Below are 20,205 nucleotides of genomic sequence, written 5' to 3' on the forward strand. Positions count from 1 at the left end.
ATCTTTTGCATTTATCATTCCATTATTATTCTGTGGAGTCTACACAATCATTGATTCAAGGGTATGTCCATCCCTAACATGAATAAGCTACACATCAATTTAGTAAGTCTCTATTAGTAAAATAGTTAATACCGCTAGTATTTCTCAAATGAAAGAGGAAAAAACAAAACAAAACAAAAAAGTAAAGGAAAAAAGAAAAACGAGTCAGAGAAACAAGCAACGAAAGAGCGGGGAATGAGAAAGAGAGGGTAAGAAAGACGGAGGAGGCGGAGCTCTTTCCTCCTTCCCAAACACTCACATGGAGGTGGAAAAGCTATCCCTTTGATGATAAAAAGCTCTCACAAATGAGAGGGAAATGTTCTCCAGACGTTTTCTTAGCATTGAGAAGATGAATGGCATAATTGTCGTAGGCACTCCTTCAAGTCCAATTGAACCATAACTTGACCCAGCCCCACTAAGGCATCAATGGAAATCCAAGGTGGCTAATACTAATAAGGCATATGTGGGGATTCTCCATTGCGAAAATTCGAACCCACGTCTTCGTACATGCCTTGACCACTTGAAAACTTCCTTAGGCCATTAAACCACCACCCTTGATGGTTTATTGTACTGCGATTGCATGTTCTTATTTTAGTCTTGTTATTCTTTTTTTTTTTTTTTTACATGTCCACACAAGAGGGGGGAAGAGAGATTTGAACTAGTGAACTTCGCAAGATGAACAATCCGTTAGCGATCATTGATCTTGAACATATCAATTGGCTGGAGTGAGTTAATGGCACCTCATTTGAAACATCGGGTGCTCTTGAACTTGAACTTCGGCGATTGTGGCCGAGACTTGAACATCGACAACTTTTTGGCTGGCATCGATTACTTTGACTAGAATTTTGACGTCGGCAACTTTTGGCTGAAATTTTGACGTCGACTACTATGACCCAGAATGAGCCAACTATGAGCTTGAAATCGGCCAAGGGCCAAAATATCTGCCTCTTTGGGCTTTTTTTTTTCTTCTTCTTCTTCTTCTCTCTTTTTTATTTTTATGCGGTAGGCAAGCAATGAACCTTATAGATCGTTTTCTTCTCTGATACATGTTAAAATCAGAGAGAAAACGATTAGAGGGGAAAATGAAGTATAGAAAAAAAAAAAAAAAAAAAAATTGCAATCCAGGATCAAAAAATTGACTTTAGCTTGTTAGCTCTGATACCATATTAAACTACCAGTTATCCCATAAGTTTAAGCTAATAGAAATAGGTAAATTTAATCACTTAACCATTACTTTAATACTCACCCTCACGTGTGGGCTCAAGCTTTCTTTTAATAGATGAGACTTAACACGTAAAATATTTAATTGAAATATGGATAAATTGATGGAGTCAAAGTTTAATCTCTAGACAACTTGTAACCTAATCATAATTACTAAATATTAAGATCTTGGTTAGACACAACTTGTAACCTAATCATAATTACTGAATAGAATTCTCAAGTTTCTTTCTGGCTCAGCATTCAACCCTGAGGAGAACATTTCCAGAAACTCACGCTCAAGATGGACGACCACGTCGTTGGATTGGTGGAGCTCGGCGGGGTGAAGATCGGAGAAGAACTGGAGAGGATTCCGACGGTGGTGGAGATTCAGATGAAATATTTCAGGAAAGTAATATTTTCTCCCCCAAAAAGGGAAAAGGCAATGATACTGGCAGAAAACAAGGAGATGGAGTGGGATATTCCCATGTAGAGGAACAAGCTGAAAAGGAAAGCCAATTTATTGGCAATAATGGGGCAACGGCTACTCGATATGGAGGATCGCACAATGGAAAAAAAATCTCAGCTGATTCCGGAGATACATGGGAGAATTTAAATGCCAAGGAACCTTCTCCAGATCAACGACAGATGTCACAAAAGGGTCTATGGTCCAAGGTGCAGGGAAACATAAGAGGGAGCCCACATGAAAAGTTGGGGCTGGATGGAGATACACGGTCCAGCCCAGGAGGCTCTTACATGGGGCCAAAACTTGTAGACATTGAGAAAACAATAAAGAAGCCCAAACTAGTAGTAATGGACAGAGGGGTCCTGAAGGGGAAAACGCAGAAAGGGCAATGGCGACATGGAAAAGAAAGGAGAGGGAATGGGCAGCTGGGAGTGAGAGTATTTTATCTGAAACACAAGGGAGTAGAAAAAAGGAGACAAATGAAGATGGCCAACGTGTGGGCCAAACAAAGAAGGGAAGGAAAGAAACTACAATTGGTGTGTTAAATATTGGTTCGGGATTGGCGGAGGCTGAAATCCAGCCTCGCCGACCGCAATGATCATCCTCAGTTGGAACTGCCGGGGGCTTGGGAACCTCCAGACAGTTCATGATCTTTGCCGAATGGTGAAAGATAAGAAACCCAATTTGGTTTTCCTTATGGAAACCAAAATGCGAAGGAAAAAAATAGAAAATGTACGAATTAAGCTGGACTTCTCTAGCATGTTCGTAGTGGATTGTGTAGGGAGAAGTGGAGGTTTGGGGCTCTTTTGGGGGGAGGATGAAAGGGTGGACATACAAAATTTTAGTCACAGGCATATTAATGCTGTAATATGTGGCCCTAATATGAATTTGCAATGGAAATTCACGGGATTTTACGGACATCTGGAGGCTTCCAAAAGACATGAGGCGTGGGCTCTATTGAAGTACTTGGCTCGACTTGACCCTTTGCCATGGGTGTGTATTGGGGACTTCAACGAGGTGATCAATGGTACTGAAAAATGGGGGGGGGGGGGGAATATGCGGCAAAGTGGTCTTATGCAAGATTTCCAACAAACCTTGGAGGAGTGTGATCTGGCTGATCTTGGCTATTGTGGGCCTAAATACACATGGAGCAATTGCCACGAAGGTCTGGCTTTTATCAAAGAAAGACTTGACAGAGGAGTAGCAAACCAAGAATGTCGGGATTATTTTCCAGAGGCAGTGGTAAATGTGGAAGCAGCAGTATCTTCAGATCATGCACCCTTATTTTTAAGTCTGATTAAAAGTGCTCAAAGAAACAAGGTGTTGAAGCAATTCAAATTTGAAGCACGATGGGCTTTGGAGGAGGGGTTAAAAGAAACAATTTCCAAGGCATGGAATCAGCCCATTAATCAGAATTCAGGCTGGGATTTGATGGAACAGAAACTAAGTGCATGTATACAGGGAGTAAACCAATGGAAAAAGCATACGCAAGGTCCAAAGCCAGCAAATGTTAAACACATGCGTGAACGCCTGGCGGACATGCAAGGGAGTGAAGGTGGGCTGGATGGTGTTGAAATAAATCATCTTAGGCGTGATATCCAAAAACAAATGGAGATGGAAGATATGTGGTGGCGCCAGAAGGCAAAAGTGGACTGGCTTAAGCATGGAGATAGAAATACAAAATATTTTCATGCTTGTGCTAGTTCAAGGAGGAAAAAAAATCAAATTGAAAAAATAAAAGATGAGAGGGGACAGTGGCGGGAGACTCCGGATGGAGTGGGCGGGGCCTTTATGGATTATTTCACTCATTTGTTTTCGGCTGGACAAGAAGGAGCACTGGAACCATGTTTGCAACACTTAAATGTTAAAGTTTCGGATAGCATGAATAATGAGTTGATGGAGGCTTTCACTTCAGAGGAGGTTAGCACTGCTTTGCACCAAATGGGACCTCTAAAAGCCCCTGGACCTGATGAACTGAATGTTTGTTTTTTTCAGAAAAATTGGGAAATCATGAGGGAGGAGGTATGTAATGGAATTCTTAATATTCTCAACTCTGGGAGTATGCCCCCAAATTTAAATTTAACACACATTGCTCTTATTCCAAAAATCAAAAATCCGGAGTGTGTGTCTGAAGTTCGTCCCATAAGCCTCTGTAATGTTTTATATAAGCTTATTTCTAAGGTTCTAGCTAACAGACTTAAAAAAATCCTTCCACTTATCATATCCCCCTCACAAAGCGCCTTTATCCCGGGTAGATTGATTTCGGATAATATGTTGGCAGCTTAAGAAACACTCCATACGATGCAGACAAGTATAAGGGGAAAGAGGGGTTTTATGGCTGTTAAACTAGATATGAGTAAAGCTTATGATAGAGTTGAATGGAGATTTTTAGAGGCGGTTATGAGGAAGATGGGTTTTAATGAACAATGGATAAAAATAGTGATGATGTGTGTCTCTTCGGTACATTATGCAATAATGATTAACGGAGAACCATGGGGACATATATTTCCAACTAGAGGTATTAGGCAGGGAGACCCAATTTCATCCTACCTTTTCCTTTTGTGTGCGGAGGCCCTAAGTGCTATGGTGACTAATGCAAATAGGGAGAGGCTTTTGTAGGGGTGGTTCCCACTTCTAAAGAGGGCCCGAAAATAAGGCACCTCTTTTTTGCAGATGATAGTTTATTGTTTTGCAGGGCAAATCTTGCGCAATGGAGCAATTTGACGGCAATTTTGAAAACTTATGAGGAGGCATCGGGGCAAAAAATGAACAATAACAAGATGTGTATTTTTTTTCAGTAAAAATATCCCGAAGGTTGAGAAGGACTCTATTTTGGAGTTTGCTGGTATCCCTGCTTTCCATAGTTACGACAAATACTTGGGCCTACCTGCCCTCGTGGGTCGTTCACGTGTAAATGCTTTCAAGAGTATCATGGAAAAGGTGCGGAAACGACTTTAGGATTGGAAGCTTCGTTTTCTTTCCCAAGCCGGAAAGGAAATATTGTTGAAGGAGGTTATCCAAGCCATTCCATCATATTGCATGAGTGTCTTCCTTCTTCCAAAGACTTTGTGTGTGGAGATCAATACTGTTATGAGTCGCTTTTGGTGGGGGCACAAAGAGAGGGATAAAAAAATTGCATGGATGAGTTTGAGTAAAATGGGGCTCCCTAAAGAAAGGGGAGGGATGGGCTTTCGTGATCTCACTTGTTTTAACAAAGCACTTTTGGCGAAACAAGTTTGGAGGATGTGGACGGAGCCGGATAGTTTAATTGCCAGCATCATGAAAAGCAAGTACTTCCCGGAGTGCTCAATTCTTGAGGCCCCGTTAAAGAAAACATCATCATTTGCGTGGCGTAGTATTCAAAGTTCATGTGCTCTACTTAAGGAAGGCTTGGTATGACGAATTGGAAATAGTCAAAAAGCTCAAATTTGGGAAGACAGGTGGCTTCCGGTCCCTTCTACTTTTTGGGTGCAATCCCCTCCACAGCTGCTTGATCCGAAGGCCACAGTCAATCAACTTTTTGATGCAGCTGGACGTGGGTGGCAGCAACCCTTGGTAGAACAAATATTCTCGAAAGAGGAGAGCACGGTACCAGTGATCCAATCGCTGGCCATTAGCCATACTAATCAAGAGGACAGGCTCATATGGAGGGGAACAACCAAGGGGACCTTCTCAGTCAAGAGTGCATACCATATCCAAAAAGATTGGGAGATAGCAAAGGAGGCGGAGTGCTCATCTCAAAAGGAGGTAAGTCCGATCTGGAAGGAGATTTGGAAACTTAATATACCTAATGTGGAAAAGGTTTTTTTTTTGGAAGGCATGTCACAATATCTTGCCTACACGTGATAACCTTGTTCGAAGAAAAATTATTTCTGACCCAAGCTGCCCGGTGTGTGGAATTGAAGCAGAAACAACAGCTCATATTCTGTGGTATTGCCCTTCGGCGCAAGACATATGGAGTGGGGCTTGTAGAAAATTTCAAAAAAGTGTCTTCCATGATACTGATTTCCTCCAGGTGGCCAATGGTATGTTAAAGAAATGTGATAGTGATGAGTTTCAGATGTTTGTGGGCATTGCTAGGAGAATTTGGCTAAAAAGGAATACACTTATCCATGAAGGGTCTTTTTCTTCTCCAAATGCGATCGTCAATAGTGCAACAAATGCAATGGGAGAATTTCACCAAGTGCAGGAGCAGCAATACACAGTTGCGACACATGGGGTTTCTCCTTGCTTGAGAATGTGGTCGGCTCCTCTTCACGACTGGTTTAAAGCAAATTGGGATGCGGCTATTGGAAAGCAATCTGGCTGGGTTGGACTGGGAGCAGTTATACGGGATTCCCAAGGTAATATGGTTGCAGCTAAAAGTGTAACTCGAAAAGGCCTCATCGAGCCAGTTGCTGCAGAAGCTTTGGCAGCTCTCATGGCTGTTCAGTTGTCCCGTGAAATGGGTTTTTCACGTTTATGGCTGGAGGGTGACGCGAAGACAGTTGTTGATGCAATAAACTCGACTGAACCAGATTGGAGCAGAATCAAACACTTAGTGGATGATGTTCGGATGGAAATTCATACTTTCACTAGCTGGAAAGTGGCTTACATTAGAAGGGAGGCCAACCATGTAGCACATATGTTGGCAAGGATGGCCACGACATAGATTATAGATAGATTGTGGACTTTTGTACCACCTTATTGTATTGCTGAAACCATTGTTTCAGAGCAAACTACTCTGTCCCATTGATGAGTATAAATGAAAGCACCACTTTTTTATCAAAAAAAAAAAAAAAGCATTCAACCCTGAGTGTATTTCAGAAAAAGCTAGCTTATGATGTCATTAAGCTCTTATTAAAATCAAATTAATGCTAATTAATTAAAAAACTATTGGGATAACTTCATATATTTTCATTATGTTTCGGTCGTTTTGCAATCATACCATTAATGTTTTAAAAGTTCAATTGTTTTTTTTAACATTCTTTCAATTGAATCTATATGAATTAAAAACAAAGGTTTCAATGTCAACATGGGATTGTATATATATATATATATATATATATATATAGTTAAACCAAGATGTTACGTAGGATTGTAAACATTTATAATACCTAAGGTGTTTTTACCATAATAAATCCTCTTTTTCTTGGTAAAATAATAATGAATGATATTATTAATAATTCTTTTTGTCAAGACAATTATATCAAAGTTTTCCACTAAACTTGTCGGAGAAAAACTATTATTATTAAATAATATATACGAAATTTACATTACGTATGCTAATTTAATAGGTTGGATAAGAACAAATTTGTCGCTTACAAAATAAGAAAAGAATATCCTTGCCCTTGTACGTCCATCCCGCTATGCTCACGTGTACGGTCCAGATTCAAAGTTGTTGACACGCTGCACCAAAATATCTACCTTTTTAAAATCGAAACTCAGAGTCCGGAGTATTCGGTTCGGTTGATCGTCAAGGGCTGTGAGTGATTCTGTACTATTCTAGATTTGTTCTCCGTAATTTTTGTACAAATTTGTTTCTTATTTTTCAATTGTTGATGATGATGATGATCTGGTTCGGCTTTGGTCGAAACCCCTGCTTTCATTTGTGAACGAGAGCTCCGTTGCTTCTTGATTGATAGTATTTAAACTGTAACTTTTACTTTTCTCTCTCTTTTTTTTTTTTTGAATGAGTTTGACGATGCTTTGTTGTGAGTTTGAGTTTCTCACTTGGGGTTCTGTTTGGTTGCTGAGAAACGTTCCGAAAAAAAATTGATTGAATTCTTCGATTTTATGTGTTTATGTTTGTTTTTCTTTCGGGATGAACTTAGAGCTAGTTTTAGTAATTATTGATGCCAGAAAGTGGAAACCTCCAAAGAATTAGTGTAATTACAACCACTTGAGCTAATCGCGTTGAATTTAACACTTCGGAAAGCAAAATGACAATCTTTTCGTACTTTTACTGTTTATTGGGAAACAAAAAGAGAGTTGGGGGATAAAATCTACAGTGTCTACATGTTTTGAAACCCAAGTTTTTGTGAGAAATCATATGCTGCAAGTGTGCTGCTTGTCTATTTTAATTTGGTATCCTTTTTATTTTATTATTATTATTATTTTTTGCGCTCTTTTTTTTTTTTTTTTAACTGCTTAGTGATTAGGTTCGGTTTTGATTGAAATGCTAGCTTAGCATGTAAAATATGGCTGTAGTTGTACATAGTTGATAGCTACTTCTGCTGTATATATAAGCGTGAGAATTTTCTGTTAGGGAACTTGACGCCATTTTCTTTACTTCTGTTAGTTGCCAAGAAACGTTTTTTTTTTTTTGGGAGGGGGGGTCGTATTTTATTATATATATATATATATATATATATATATATATATATATATATATGTGATGCGCCGTGGGGAATGTGTGGAAACTTGTCTCGTGCTCAGATCAGATGGAGTTGATATGGTCTAAATCACTTTTCATTTAAGAAATTCTCTCTCAATTCACAGGTAACAAGATGGGTGCTAAACTCAAATCCATTGTGGCCACCTTCTTCCTTTGCTTCCTCTTGTTTCCCCTGGTCTTTTCTGCTTCCAATGGTGGGCTATTCAGAATTGGATTAAAAAAGAGGAAGTTTGATCGAAATGACCGTGTTGCTACTCAGCTAGAGTTAAAGGAAGGGAAGTCTGCTGCTTCTATTAGGAAATATCGTCTTCATGGGAACTTAGGAGATCCAGAGGACACAGATATTGTAGCTCTAAAGAATTACATGGATGCCCAATATTTCGGAGAGATTGGTATTGGTACTCCTCCTCAGAATTTCACTGTAATATTTGATACCGGTAGTTCTAATTTGTGGGTGCCATCTTCCAAGTGTTACTTCTCGGTGAGATTTTGGTGCTTTAATGTGTTTTCGATATTTAGATGGTATTTATTCTTTGAATTAATCTTGACATGATTTTCAATAGGAGAGAATATCATGACTTTACATTTGGTCCAGGTTGCATGCTACTTCCATTCCAAGTACAAGTCAAGCAGCTCAAGCACCTACAAGAAGAATGGTTTGTTATTTGTTCTTACTTATTTCATTTAATGTTCACGAAATACTTGTCTTTCTAATTCAAATGCTTTCAAGTGTTTTGTGTGCATTCAATTACAAAATAAATATAGGAACTTGTGGGAGTGGTTCCCAATTCAAATCTTCTCCTTATGCTCTTTGTTGTGGAAATAAAGTCTCAGTCCCATGACATTTCGCTTGTGTAAAAAATTTCCAAGTGAAAGCTGTCAGAGGGTTCCTTTTATTAGTAGTGCACTTTGATGTGTGAAGACATGGATATATACTTGATAGCTAATACTATCCTACAAGTAACATAATGAATATTGTTGTTTACTACATTATGCAGGTAAACCAGCTGCTATCCATTATGGAACCGGAGCTATTTCTGGGTACTTTAGCCAAGATTATGTGAAAGTTGGTGATCTTGTGGTCAAGGCTCAGGTAATTTGAAGGGTCTTTGTAGTAGTTTATACTTACATACATGCTGAGTTTGGTAGCGCGGGCTTGTGACCCAGTATGGGGGCATTAAAGGTGGTTTTCTTACTTGTCGAAAAAAGTTTATACTTGCATACATAAGTGTGTGTATGTGTGCACATGCATCTGTACTCAATTTCAGTTTTCTTGGTGGTTTCCCTTTACTGATGAGGTGGTATTTTCAGGAATTTATTGAGGCAACTAGGGAACCCGGCATCACATTCTTGGTGGCCAAGTTTGATGGAATTCTTGGCCTTGGATTTCAAGAGATTTCAGTTGGAAATGCTGTGCCTCTCTGGTATATTATTGCATCTTTACTGTCATATGTGCTGTTATTGATTATTTTACTTCGGCTCTGTTAATCTTCCATTTTGGAGATTTCTAACTTTTGAAGTGCTCCAGGTACAACATGGTCGACCAAGGTCTTGTTAAAGAACCAGTCTTCTCTTTTTGGTTTAACCGGAATGCCGATGAAGAAGAAGGGGGTGAGATCGTTTTTGGTGGGGTGGATCCTAATCATTACGAAGGTGAACACACATATGTTCCTGTGACACACAAAGGCTATTGGCAGGTTGGTGTTCTAAACTTTGCTTCATGCACTTGTAATATTGAATGACTTGATTATCCCAACTTTCTAATTGTTATACTGTTCCTTTTGTTGGCAGTTTGACATGGGTGATGTCATGATTGATGGTGAAACAACTGGTAAGAGTAATAATAATTTTGATTGATGCTTGTTTTAGGGACAAGTATGTGCTGCCCGGGACACAAGGGTTTTAGCTTTTGTTAGTTTGTGTTGCTGTTCCTGTAGCCTTTTATTGGTTCCAAAATGATTCAAGGATGTCTATTTCAGGATTTTGTGCTGGTGGATGTTCAGCAATTGCTGATTCGGGAACATCTTTGTTGGTTGGCCCAACGGTGTGTACCTCTTTTCATTTATAGCTGAAAAGTTGTTTTGTGCATACACTCAATTTCTATGTATTCAACATGCCAATTAGATGGAATCTATTCCTTGTTTTGATGCCAATTCTGAGACATTAATTTTTGTATATTGGTGTATTCTTTTTCTTTGCTATCCATACAAAATTGTTGTCCAGTATTTCTATAGATTATGGCAAATTATATACTGTATTAGCTTACTTTAAAACAGGGATTTGCTGATGTACGTTCCTAATAACCTAAACTTTTTTTGCAAAATCCATATTAGCATGGCTTTCCTGAGTGTTGGATGCACTATTTCAGCTTAAGATTGTTTTCCATATTACTTTTTAACGGGAAAAAAATGATTTATATTTCATGGGCTTTTGGATGTTTTGTGTTGCTCCTTATGTAATGTAGGATAATTCAGGTAGTTGGCTACCTTCTTTCCTGGCGATTGATGTTACACTGAATGTGTCTATGGCGCCCACTATTCAAATGCACCAGACGTGTTGCATATATACACTTCCATCCTGTTTGTCCATGTTTGATAATTATTCTTTTGTATCTCAATTTGCAGTCTATTATCACTGAAGTCAATCATGCAATTGGAGCCACTGGGGTTGTAAGTCAAGAATGCAAGGCTGTGGTTGCAGAATATGGAGAAACCATAATCAAGATGCTATTAGAAAAGGTATTTGCAAAGTTGACATTCAATCAAAACCATGTTTCCAATAATTGAGGAGGTAATGGTATCTCCTTGTCCAACTTTTAAATGACCAACATTTTATTCTGCCAGGACCAACCAAAGAAAATCTGCTCACAGATTGGTTTGTGCACTTTTGATGGGACTCGAGGTGTAAGGTACGACTCAACTGGTTTCCTGCACTTGGAAAATATCCATTTTTACTTCTTATTTGATACCCCCCAACCTCTCTTTTGGGTTCTAACTTTTCAAGATTTTTTTTTCCTTGGTCAGTATGGGCATCGAGAGTATCGTTGATGATAACACTCAAAAAGCATCTGGTGGTTTGCGTGATGGAATGTGCTCTACATGTGAGATGACCGTCGTTTGGATGCAGAACCAACTTAAGCAGAATCAAACACAGGACCGTATACTTAACTATGTCAACGAGGTGAAATATCCCCTTCTATCTAGTCTTTCTTTTTTTTTCTTTTTTTCTTTTTTTCTTTTTTTTTTTTGTTCTGGTTCTCCATTTTTTGCAGTTTGTGCTTGCTCATAGTCAGTTTTAATTGCAGCTCTGTGACCGGCTGCCTAGTCCAATGGGAGAATCAGCAGTTGATTGTGCCAGTTTGTCTTCAATGCCTAATGTTTCCTTTACAATTGGTGGAAGGGTTTTCGACCTAAGCCCTGAAGAGGTGTGATATGGTTTATTAATTTGTCTTAAATTGTTCTGGAACTTAGTTTTGTTTGATTTTAGGTCCATCCTATATGGTTTTTTTTTTTTTCTTCGGCCACTGGTGCTATATTGTTGTTTTTCCTCAACTATTTCACCTTTTTTTTTTTTTTTCAATTGCCACATGTTCAGTAGCAAGGCTTAGTAGAAATGGATTTTTCTTTTATTTTTTTGGCATGGAGTGTTTACTTCAGGGATGAGCATTACTATTTCCTTTTCTATTTGTGAATGTGGATACACTGCATTTTTTTAGTATTTTGGGCATTTCAACGTTCTGTGACCTCTGAAGTACATTTTTCTGACTAAGTTTTCTTTCTTTTGGATAATTCGATCAGTATGTCCTTAAAGTTGGTGAGGGAGATGTCGCTCAATGCATTAGTGGATTTACAGCTCTGGATGTGCCGCCTCCTCGTGGACCTCTCTGGTAATATCTAACTTCAGTTGTAGTTTTACTGTCCTTTTATATTCATATCCGCAATATAAATCCTCTCATTGATTCCATTGCTATTGACCTGCAAATGAGATGGATAATCTCACTGCTGGCACTGTTGGACTGGACACTCATATTATCCTCGTCAATGTTTCTAATGCAACACAGGATCTTGGGGGATGTTTTCATGGGTCGCTACCATACAGTATTTGACTATGGGAATCAGAGAATCGGATTTGCAGAAGCTTCCTAAATGAGTATATTTACCGTTTGGTTTGTCCTTGTGTATCCATCTTTTCTTCTGAACACCTTCTATCCTGAAATACTAGTGTTGGCCCACGTGTTGAAAGTAAGCTTCAAACGATAATTACATGTAAATATGTTTGGGCTTAGTGTGGCTTTCATGAAGCTTGTCATGTGAATGTGTTAAACTTGTTTTAATCAAGAAAATGGATCATTGGCTACAGTATTTTATACGCGTACAAGTATCTATGGTTTAAGTCTCTCTCTTGATAAGTCTACCCTTTCCATTAGTATTACTTATTGAGTAATGCTAGAAATTATATTATTATCCCACTATTATTGTGCTCTGCCAACGTCGCCGGGCTAATAAGCTTTTGGATTTTTTTTTTTTTAATTTTTAATTATTATTATTATTATTATTTTTTATAACAACAGCTAATTTAAGTGCTAATTGACACTTTCGTATCAATAGGGTGAGATAGTGCTAGTCGGGGTGGGTACCTATTGCCCAAAATTTTCTCTACCTGAAATCCGCCTCGCCCCGCCTAAGGTGAAAGAAATCCAATCCGTTTCCGAAAAAAGAAAAACCAAATCCTGGTGGGACGGAATGGGGCGGGTTTGCGGGTTGGGCTGGTTTTTGCCCACCCCTAAATAGAAATGTGGTTTCTAGTATTATTAATGGGCAGTCGGGACTGGAGTTTACTTTGCAAGGGTGAGTTCAAAGGGCCCTGCTTGGAGAGGTTCTCCGACTAAGAAAAAACAAAAAAAAAAGGCAAAATTTTAAAGAGATTTGGTATATGATATGAGAAATGCTACATTCTATATTTGCATTTCACTCTCATTTTATTGGGTTGATTTGACAATGTTAATTAGCTATTTTTTGTTTAATAAAAGCTAATTTAAGGGTTGATGAGCATTGTCACATCAGTTGAGTGGAATTGGGAATGGTATAGTATTATAGCATTGGGATGTGATAATGGTATAGTATAGCATTACTTATGATGGTGTAGTATAGCATTACTCATCTTATATATTTGCAGGAAGTTAGATTTGAAATTGCTGGTGGTGTTGAGAGTCTAGAGCATCTACCCAGGAGTTACCGGGAACAAGTTGATAGCTGCAATGATGAGTCAGACCAACTTATAATTAATTCCTTTCATTTAGAATAAATCCCTTCATTCCCCGCGTGGTGGATCATTGGCAAAACATTTAAGGATGGTTGGCATCAGATAGATTTGCAGGAGGTTAAATTTCGAAGTAATTGTTATAGGTGTGAAAGGTGAAATTCTAGAGAATTTAACCCGGAGTTATTGGGCACAGAATAAAAGCTGATGAGTCGGACCAACTTGGAATTAATTCGCACATTTGTTCATGGTGGATAATTGGTTTTAACATTGAAGAACATATTTAGTATCACATTTATATTCTGGTAGTTAGATTCCAGAGTGATTGTTGGTGCTGACAGATGAATTGTAGAGCATCTATTAGAGTTGGGGACAAATTGAAAGCTGCAGGGTAAAAAGTACAGAATAGAAGTGTAGAATTGATAGTCTAACTCAGAAGAAATTCCTTAAACCCAATTACGGAGGGTAAATTGGGTTTACATGTAACTTATTTTTTTCATCACTGTAAGTAAAATCCTTCCTTTAAAGGAATATGATTGCATTTATTTTACGTGAAGAGTGTAAGGGGCCAAGGGGGGATGTGAAGGGGGTGGTTGCGGTTCTTCCTCTTTGATTATTTCGGACGCATTATGAGACGCCATCGGGGCTGCAGTGAGCTTTCCAGCATAACCAATGCCAGCTATTTCCTGTTTGTCCAGCTGGTATAGCTGTAAAGAATGGTGTCAACTGTCAAGCACAGCCACGCTGCACATTAAAGGATAGGTTCACCGACACGAGTCAGGTCTAAGTTATTCAGCCCTTTAATTTTTACAGCCCACAGGGTTGGTTCACAATGTGAGAATATTACATTACTTTATTCTACCAAAGGAGGCAAACTTAAGGGGTGGGAGAATTTGCCAATGTAGTAGGCCAGAGAAAGCCAGCTTTTCACATTTGGCATTGCTTCGAGGTTACTCCTCCACACCTCCCCCAATCAGCATTCACATTCATCAGATCAAACAATTTTTCTTTTCATTTTAATTAAAAAATCAGATTTTTTTTATTTATTTCAATTTTCTTTCTTTTTCAAAATACCAACATTTCAAAGTTATGTATATGTCTTGTTACAGTCAAAAAGTTTTTTTTTTTTTTTTTTTTTTTTTTTTTTTTTTTTTTTTTTTTTCGCTAATTTTAACTCACTAATTTTTGAGTTAAAGTAGCTAGTTTGATGCAACTATATTTTTCAGCCACGCTACTCAGATGGAAATACTTCACATTTACCTTAATCCACATACATCCCGCCCCATAATTTTACTATTCACTTTCGATATTCCATTTAAATATTATTTTTAATAATTTTTTTATTCTTTCTTTATTATTATTATTTTTTTTTTTGCAGATACAAGAAACTATTATAAGTTTTTAAATATTTTTTACACATGAACACTGATGCAGCTCATTTTGCTCATATTTCAACTTTGGAAGGCTAAAACCAAAATATTTTAGCTAGCCCATGAGAATGTTCTAAAGAAGAGAACGCCGTCCAATCTAAAAGACGTTTTTGGACGTTGTGATGCAGTGGTAGGTAGTTATCCAGTGACTTTGGTTTTTTATTTATTTGTTTATTCGAATTCTATCCAGTGACGGTGTTTAATTCCGCGTGCTTTGCTTTTACTTGTCTTGGTTTAGTTCCGTGTGCTTTGCTTTTTCTTTGGTTCCTTCCATGAAAAGGCAGGACCTTCAGCTCAATTCGTAGGGTCTTTTCCGATGCGTACATCTACGCGCTTATCAGCTGAATTCTACCGAAGAATCTTCCTAATTCACATTGAAAACTTATGCTAATTTCACTCGGGTTTCTAAGAGTTAATAAGAGAACAAAATAGCCTTGAGCAAATTCAACCTCATCAGCTAATAAGTAATAACTAGGAAGCTACAGTCCAACTCAAGAAACCTTCTCTTATTTACCTAGAAATTGGAGATTTTGATTTCGTACAATATGACTACCATATTACACTGCAATAGGGATAGGACAGTTGATGTGAGAGTTTATTCGAACCCTAAGAGTAGATAAAACCTAAACAAGCTCTCATATGAAATTATCTTATTACACGGAATTTTCATCCATCATTTCTCGGTACTTGTTTGAGAATTCCACCTGAATATATTACTTTGATTGTTCTCTAACAAATAGGAAAAAATCAATGTCTTTCTAATTAGGGTTACGCGTTTGATACGATAAATTAAAAAATATCACTAATGTCTCAATTTTATAAGACATAACCCTTAAATCCAAATTATTACCTCCATATATTATTTGACACGTATGAACCCAAATTGCCACATCTTCTAATAGAAAAAAAAATTGCCACCCGTTCCAAAATATGCTTTCACACCTTCACATTACTGCCCCTGCCGCCGCAAAAATGCAAAATCACCTCTCTAAGCATGCATATTCTAAGGTAAGATCCTTCTAAACAGCGCAATGTTTGCAAATGCCCATGTGTCACCATGTGGATAGCTTTATTGGAAGCCCGTTTAACCGCCGCCCGAAGACGGCCAAGGCTGTCATCCATTCCCCTCCTTTTGCCACGTGGTATGCTTCCCCTCAAAGAATCCTCCATCTAAAGAAGAAAGAAAATACAATAAAAGTGCAGTAACATTGGCCAACTACCAAGTCTACAAGAAAGAACATTATTTTATGTCACTTTTGTGTTTATACCAAAACCAAAGGGACAAAATTCACATATAAATTTATACATAGAATCCCCCATTTGCAATACCCACAAAACACATTCAAAATCCCAACTTCTTCCTCTCTGCAGATCCTCATCTCTCTCTCTCTCTCTCTCTCTCTCTCTCTCCCATGGAGTGGAAAAGAGGGCCGACCTTAGGCCGCGGCTCCACTGCCACCGTCTCACTGGCTACAGCCAACCCGTCCGGCGAGCTCTTCGCCGTCAAGACCACCGAGCTCTGTCGCTCTCTGTTTTTGCAGAGAGAGAAACATTTTCTGTCTCAGCTGAGTTGTCCTCGCATAGTCAAGTACATAGGCTCCGATGTTTCATATGAAGATGGTCGGCCTATGTACAATCTTTGTATGGAGTACGTGCCTGGTGGCACCCTTTACGATGCAATTCAGAGGCGCCGAGGCTGCCTAGATGAGCCTACGATTAGATCATACACGAAGCAAATTCTGCAGGGCTTGGAATACCTTCATGCAAATGGGTTGGTGCATTGTGATATAAAGAGCCAGAACATTTTGATGGGTAAAGATGGTTTGAAAATTGCTGACTTGGGTTGCGCTAAATTGGTAGAAGTTGCTGCCACATCAGCAATTTCCGGTACACCGATGTTTACGGCGCCTGAAGTGGCGCGTGGAGGGGAGCAGGGCTTTCCTGCTGATATATGGGCTCTTGGATGCACGATCATTGAAATGGCTACTGGGAGTACCCCATGGCAGGATATGAACGACCCGGTATCGGCTCTTTATCGGATTGGATTTTCCGGTGATGTGCCGGAGATTCCAATGTGGTTGTCAGAGAAAGCTAAGGACTTTCTGAGCAAGTGTTTGAGGAGGGATCCAAGAGAGCGATGGACAGCCAAAGAGCTTCATGATCAGCATCCATTTCTTGCAGAAGTAGATTCTGAGCAATCTGTGGAAATTAAGGAGTTCACCATGAGTTCTCCAAATAGTGTATTGGAACAGGGTTTTTGGGATTCATTAGAAGTCTTGAAATGTCCAAGAAATCCGACCCATGAAGGTATTTCGTCCGATTCTCCAGCTGAAAGGATCAGAAGGTTGATTGGAGGGAATCCCAACTGGACTTGCGATGAAGATTGGGTCACAGTGAGAAGCAATGGAACAGAGGAAGATGAGACATCCTCTGGCGAATTTGACGTGCTCATGGCGGATGAAATTTCAGCTGCAGCCGAATCAGTCATGGGTGATTTAAGTGCTCCATTGGAAGAGTTTCGAAGCTCATTCTTTAATGAGGATTTGTTTGTACACTCTGTTAACAGTTTGAGTACTATTACCGCTACTAGTATTAGGAGAGCCTTTGTTGAAGACGATATTGTATTGATAATTTCAAATTGTGAAACAGATAATGAAAAGTTTTCTTTGCATCCATCTCAATTCTCTGATCTGAATCCTAAATCCATTGAATACAATCTTATCTTCTTTGTGCAAATATCTCAGTTGCTTTAATTTTGCAGCAAGGCCAAGGTAACTTGCAAAAACTGAGTTTCGTTTGATAAAACTTTTAAGAGGGCGTTTTTCTACTTTTTGGTTAAAAACGTGTTACGATATGGAGTAATGCTACATATTTATCTACTATTTCATTCTCATATTAATTATTAGGTTATTGAAACTGTCACATCATTTCAATAGTATGAGAGTAAGATAAAAGATAAGTGTATAAAATCATTTGAATTTAACATAAAAATGAAAGTATTTTCGAGTGTTTTTATTTGAAATTATTTGTAAATGTTTTTGAAACTTTCTAAAAAAAAAGACGTCCTAAAATGAGGCCTGATTTATCTATTATGGTGTGAAAGGGGCCCTTTTTTTCTAACCTTCTCAAATGGGTCAAATTCTTGTTTGGGAATTTGTCTCTATATTTGAATAGAGGAGACTTTAGGTAGAGATCGTGGGAGACTTTAGGTAGAAAATTGAGAGGTCAATGTTGTGTACCTGCCCCTTTCTTTGGTTCCCCTCTTTTCATGAGGAGTCATTTGAGATTAAGTCCACATACTCTTTTTTTTTTTTTTTTTTTTTTTGTGCTCTCTAGCCCTTTGCAAATTGAGTGCAGCCCCAACTAAAATGTCTGCAAGAGACCTCTCAAAGTGCCTCTGCCACAATCTTTGATGGCCCCATTGAGAACAGATGTATCAGAACTAAACAATCACTCTTTAATTCATGGTTTCCTGAATCACCAATGAGCCATTGAACCATTCCCACCAGAAACACATTTACCTTATATTCATTATAAAGTTTTCTTTCAAATTGGGTCGAGAAAAATATTTCAATCTAATATATGTCTGAAGGCTAAAATACGTACATGTATTTTGGAGGAAAACTTTTGTCCTTTTATGGATCAATGAACCAGAATTTGTGTAGGTGAATGCATCCATGATCTAATCCTTTTATTTGGCATCCCATATTGAATATCTCTGGTTAGACAATACTAAACCAGCTGTCTCCTCAAGTCATGCATAGTAGGTTGTAAGCATCTTTCCCACATAAAATCTAATCCGTCACTCTCATAGAATATTCATTGTTTTATCCGTACTTTGTGCATAGTTTCTTTCTATTCTTCTCTTCTTCTTCTTCTGGATAATATAGCTGGCAGCCCGGCTGCCTCACCCATCTGTCTCTTCCTGGTTAGTTCCCTTGAGTTAACTTACACAGCAAATTCCTTGTAGTCAAATTAAGTGGTACGGAAATGTAAGTGGGACAATGGGCCTCCATTCTGTACATTAATTACCTCCAAATATTGAAGAAATTTCCAACGTATTTTTTAACATATGAGAAGTATATAATTTTTTAATTATCAAATAAGAAACATGTAGTTTTCTTATTAATAATATTAATATAAAAGTATGTGTTTCTTACTCACTCAAAGAAACACATTACAATTTATAAACTCTAGAGGAAGAAATTACTCGTAATATAAACATACTGTTTTCATTAGGCCTTGTCTTAACATGTAAAGCATTATTATAGATTTGCTCCAGAACATTTTAAGGCATTCAGCTTGGGTTCAATTCTAATTTGGATTGGAACTCGTATACATTTTTGTCCTCTTATGAGATATATGTTACAGTTTAGTTCCAACTGAAGCTGGACTTAAGCTAAACTTAATTTGGGATTCGACTTAAGTTCAATTTCAATTAAAATCAGACTCGTTGGAATTGGAACATGTATCTCGGTTATATTATGATACACGCGTCCCAATCTCAACGATTTTGGTTTTAGTTGAAAATGGACCTAAGCCAAGTCGATCTCGGATTTTTTTATTATTATTATTTTTTTTGACTTTGTATTTTTCTTTCTTGTAGAACTTTGAACCTAGTCCTTCGTCTCTTGCAAGTGAAGCAATGGCCGCCTGAGAAGGGAGACAGAGGGTGGGTGTTTGAACATCAAAAAGTCTTTTTTTTTTTTTTTTTAATATATATATGAAGGGGAAGACTTTAAACCAAGTCAAATTAATTAACAGGTCAACTTCTTTCGATGCAAGTAAAGAACTTCCCATGTGAACACAAAGGGAGTTTGGTAATGCAAGTAGGAGGGTCAACATTATTTTCTTTTTTTTTATTTTGGGTAAGTGGGTCAATATATTTTGGTCTGCCTCACGTTTTTTTTGTCATTGGTTGATGAGTCGACTTTGCACTAGCCTTTCAAAAACTAGAAGGATGTGTGAAAATTAGGGAGAAGGCTTTCCAAGCAGATTTTGTTGGCCGGGGTATGATCTGAAAAGTTCTACCTTTTATAACATTATTATTAGCCGATTTCGCGTACTAATAAATCCTCATCATTTTGACTTGGGCCACAAAAAAAAAAAAAAAACTGTGGCGACCTATTAATGCTAGTGATGACTCTTAGTCGTCGTTAAAATCCAAAATTCGTGTAGCGTTTGTAGCCATAAAACTCAGCACCATCTCAATGGAGCTTCACATATGATATGTTTGTATATGTAAAATGAGTTTTAACTTATAATTAAGCAATTTGTGGTAGGTTTAAGTCTTCAAGTTGCAATTTCATGATTATTAATGATATTCCGAATTTTTACCTAAAAAAATAAAAAATAAAGCATACTTTTTGGCTCATTAAGCTAAAAAGAAAGTCATAATATAAGTTAAAAGACCAAAATTGACCATTTAAAGAAGGGAT

General features: G+C 38.0%; 1 protein-coding gene and 1 pseudogene across 4 annotated transcripts; both read left to right on the forward strand.

Annotated features, from left to right (window-relative positions):
- The first annotated feature begins 7,063 nt into the window (after window positions 1-7,063).
- LOC132173739 (aspartic proteinase A1) lies at window positions 7,064-12,446 on the forward strand. Of its 4 annotated transcripts, none has more exons than XM_088514186.1 (14): window positions 7,064-7,166; window positions 8,183-8,559; window positions 8,674-8,734; window positions 9,077-9,171; window positions 9,390-9,502; window positions 9,607-9,775; window positions 9,870-9,909; window positions 10,058-10,122; window positions 10,703-10,816; window positions 10,922-11,025; window positions 11,084-11,258; window positions 11,383-11,502; window positions 11,876-11,964; window positions 12,139-12,446. In XM_088514186.1, the coding sequence occupies exons 2-14, from the start codon at window positions 8,191-8,193 to the stop codon at window positions 12,221-12,223; spliced, it is 1,599 nt and encodes a 532-aa protein (XP_088370312.1). In that variant the 5' UTR covers window positions 7,064-7,166; window positions 8,183-8,190; the 3' UTR covers window positions 12,224-12,446. The 4 variants fall into 4 exon arrangements, with proteins under 4 accessions (XP_088370312.1, XP_059441313.2, XP_088370310.1 ...); XM_059585330.2 differs by having other exon boundaries at window positions 7,065-7,166; window positions 10,922-10,986; window positions 11,102-11,258; XM_088514184.1 differs by having other exon boundaries at window positions 7,096-7,178.
- A 3,703-nt stretch (window positions 12,447-16,149) lies between these two features.
- Window positions 16,150-17,520, forward strand: LOC132174563 (mitogen-activated protein kinase kinase kinase 18 pseudogene; annotated as a pseudogene).
- Window positions 17,521-20,205: the final 2,685 nt, after the last annotated feature.

Source organism: Corylus avellana, chromosome 3, assembly GCF_965113065.1.
Source record: "Corylus avellana chromosome 3, dhCorAvel1.hap1.2, whole genome shotgun sequence".
Lineage (NCBI taxonomy): Eukaryota > Viridiplantae > Streptophyta > Magnoliopsida > Fagales > Betulaceae > Corylus > Corylus avellana.

Excerpts from the sequence above, each read along its gene's own strand:
- LOC132173739 (XM_088514186.1), top strand. The coding sequence starts at position 8,191 with ATGGGTGCTAAACTCAAATCCATTGTGGCCACCTTCTTCCTTTGCTTC. Across the intron at positions 9,172-9,389 it reads ATCTTGTGGTCAAGGCTCAG|GAATTTATTGAGGCAACTAG; the intron begins GTAATTTGAAGG and ends TGGTATTTTCAG. Across the intron at positions 11,965-12,138 it reads CCTCCTCGTGGACCTCTCTG|GATCTTGGGGGATGTTTTCA; the intron begins GTAATATCTAAC and ends AATGCAACACAG.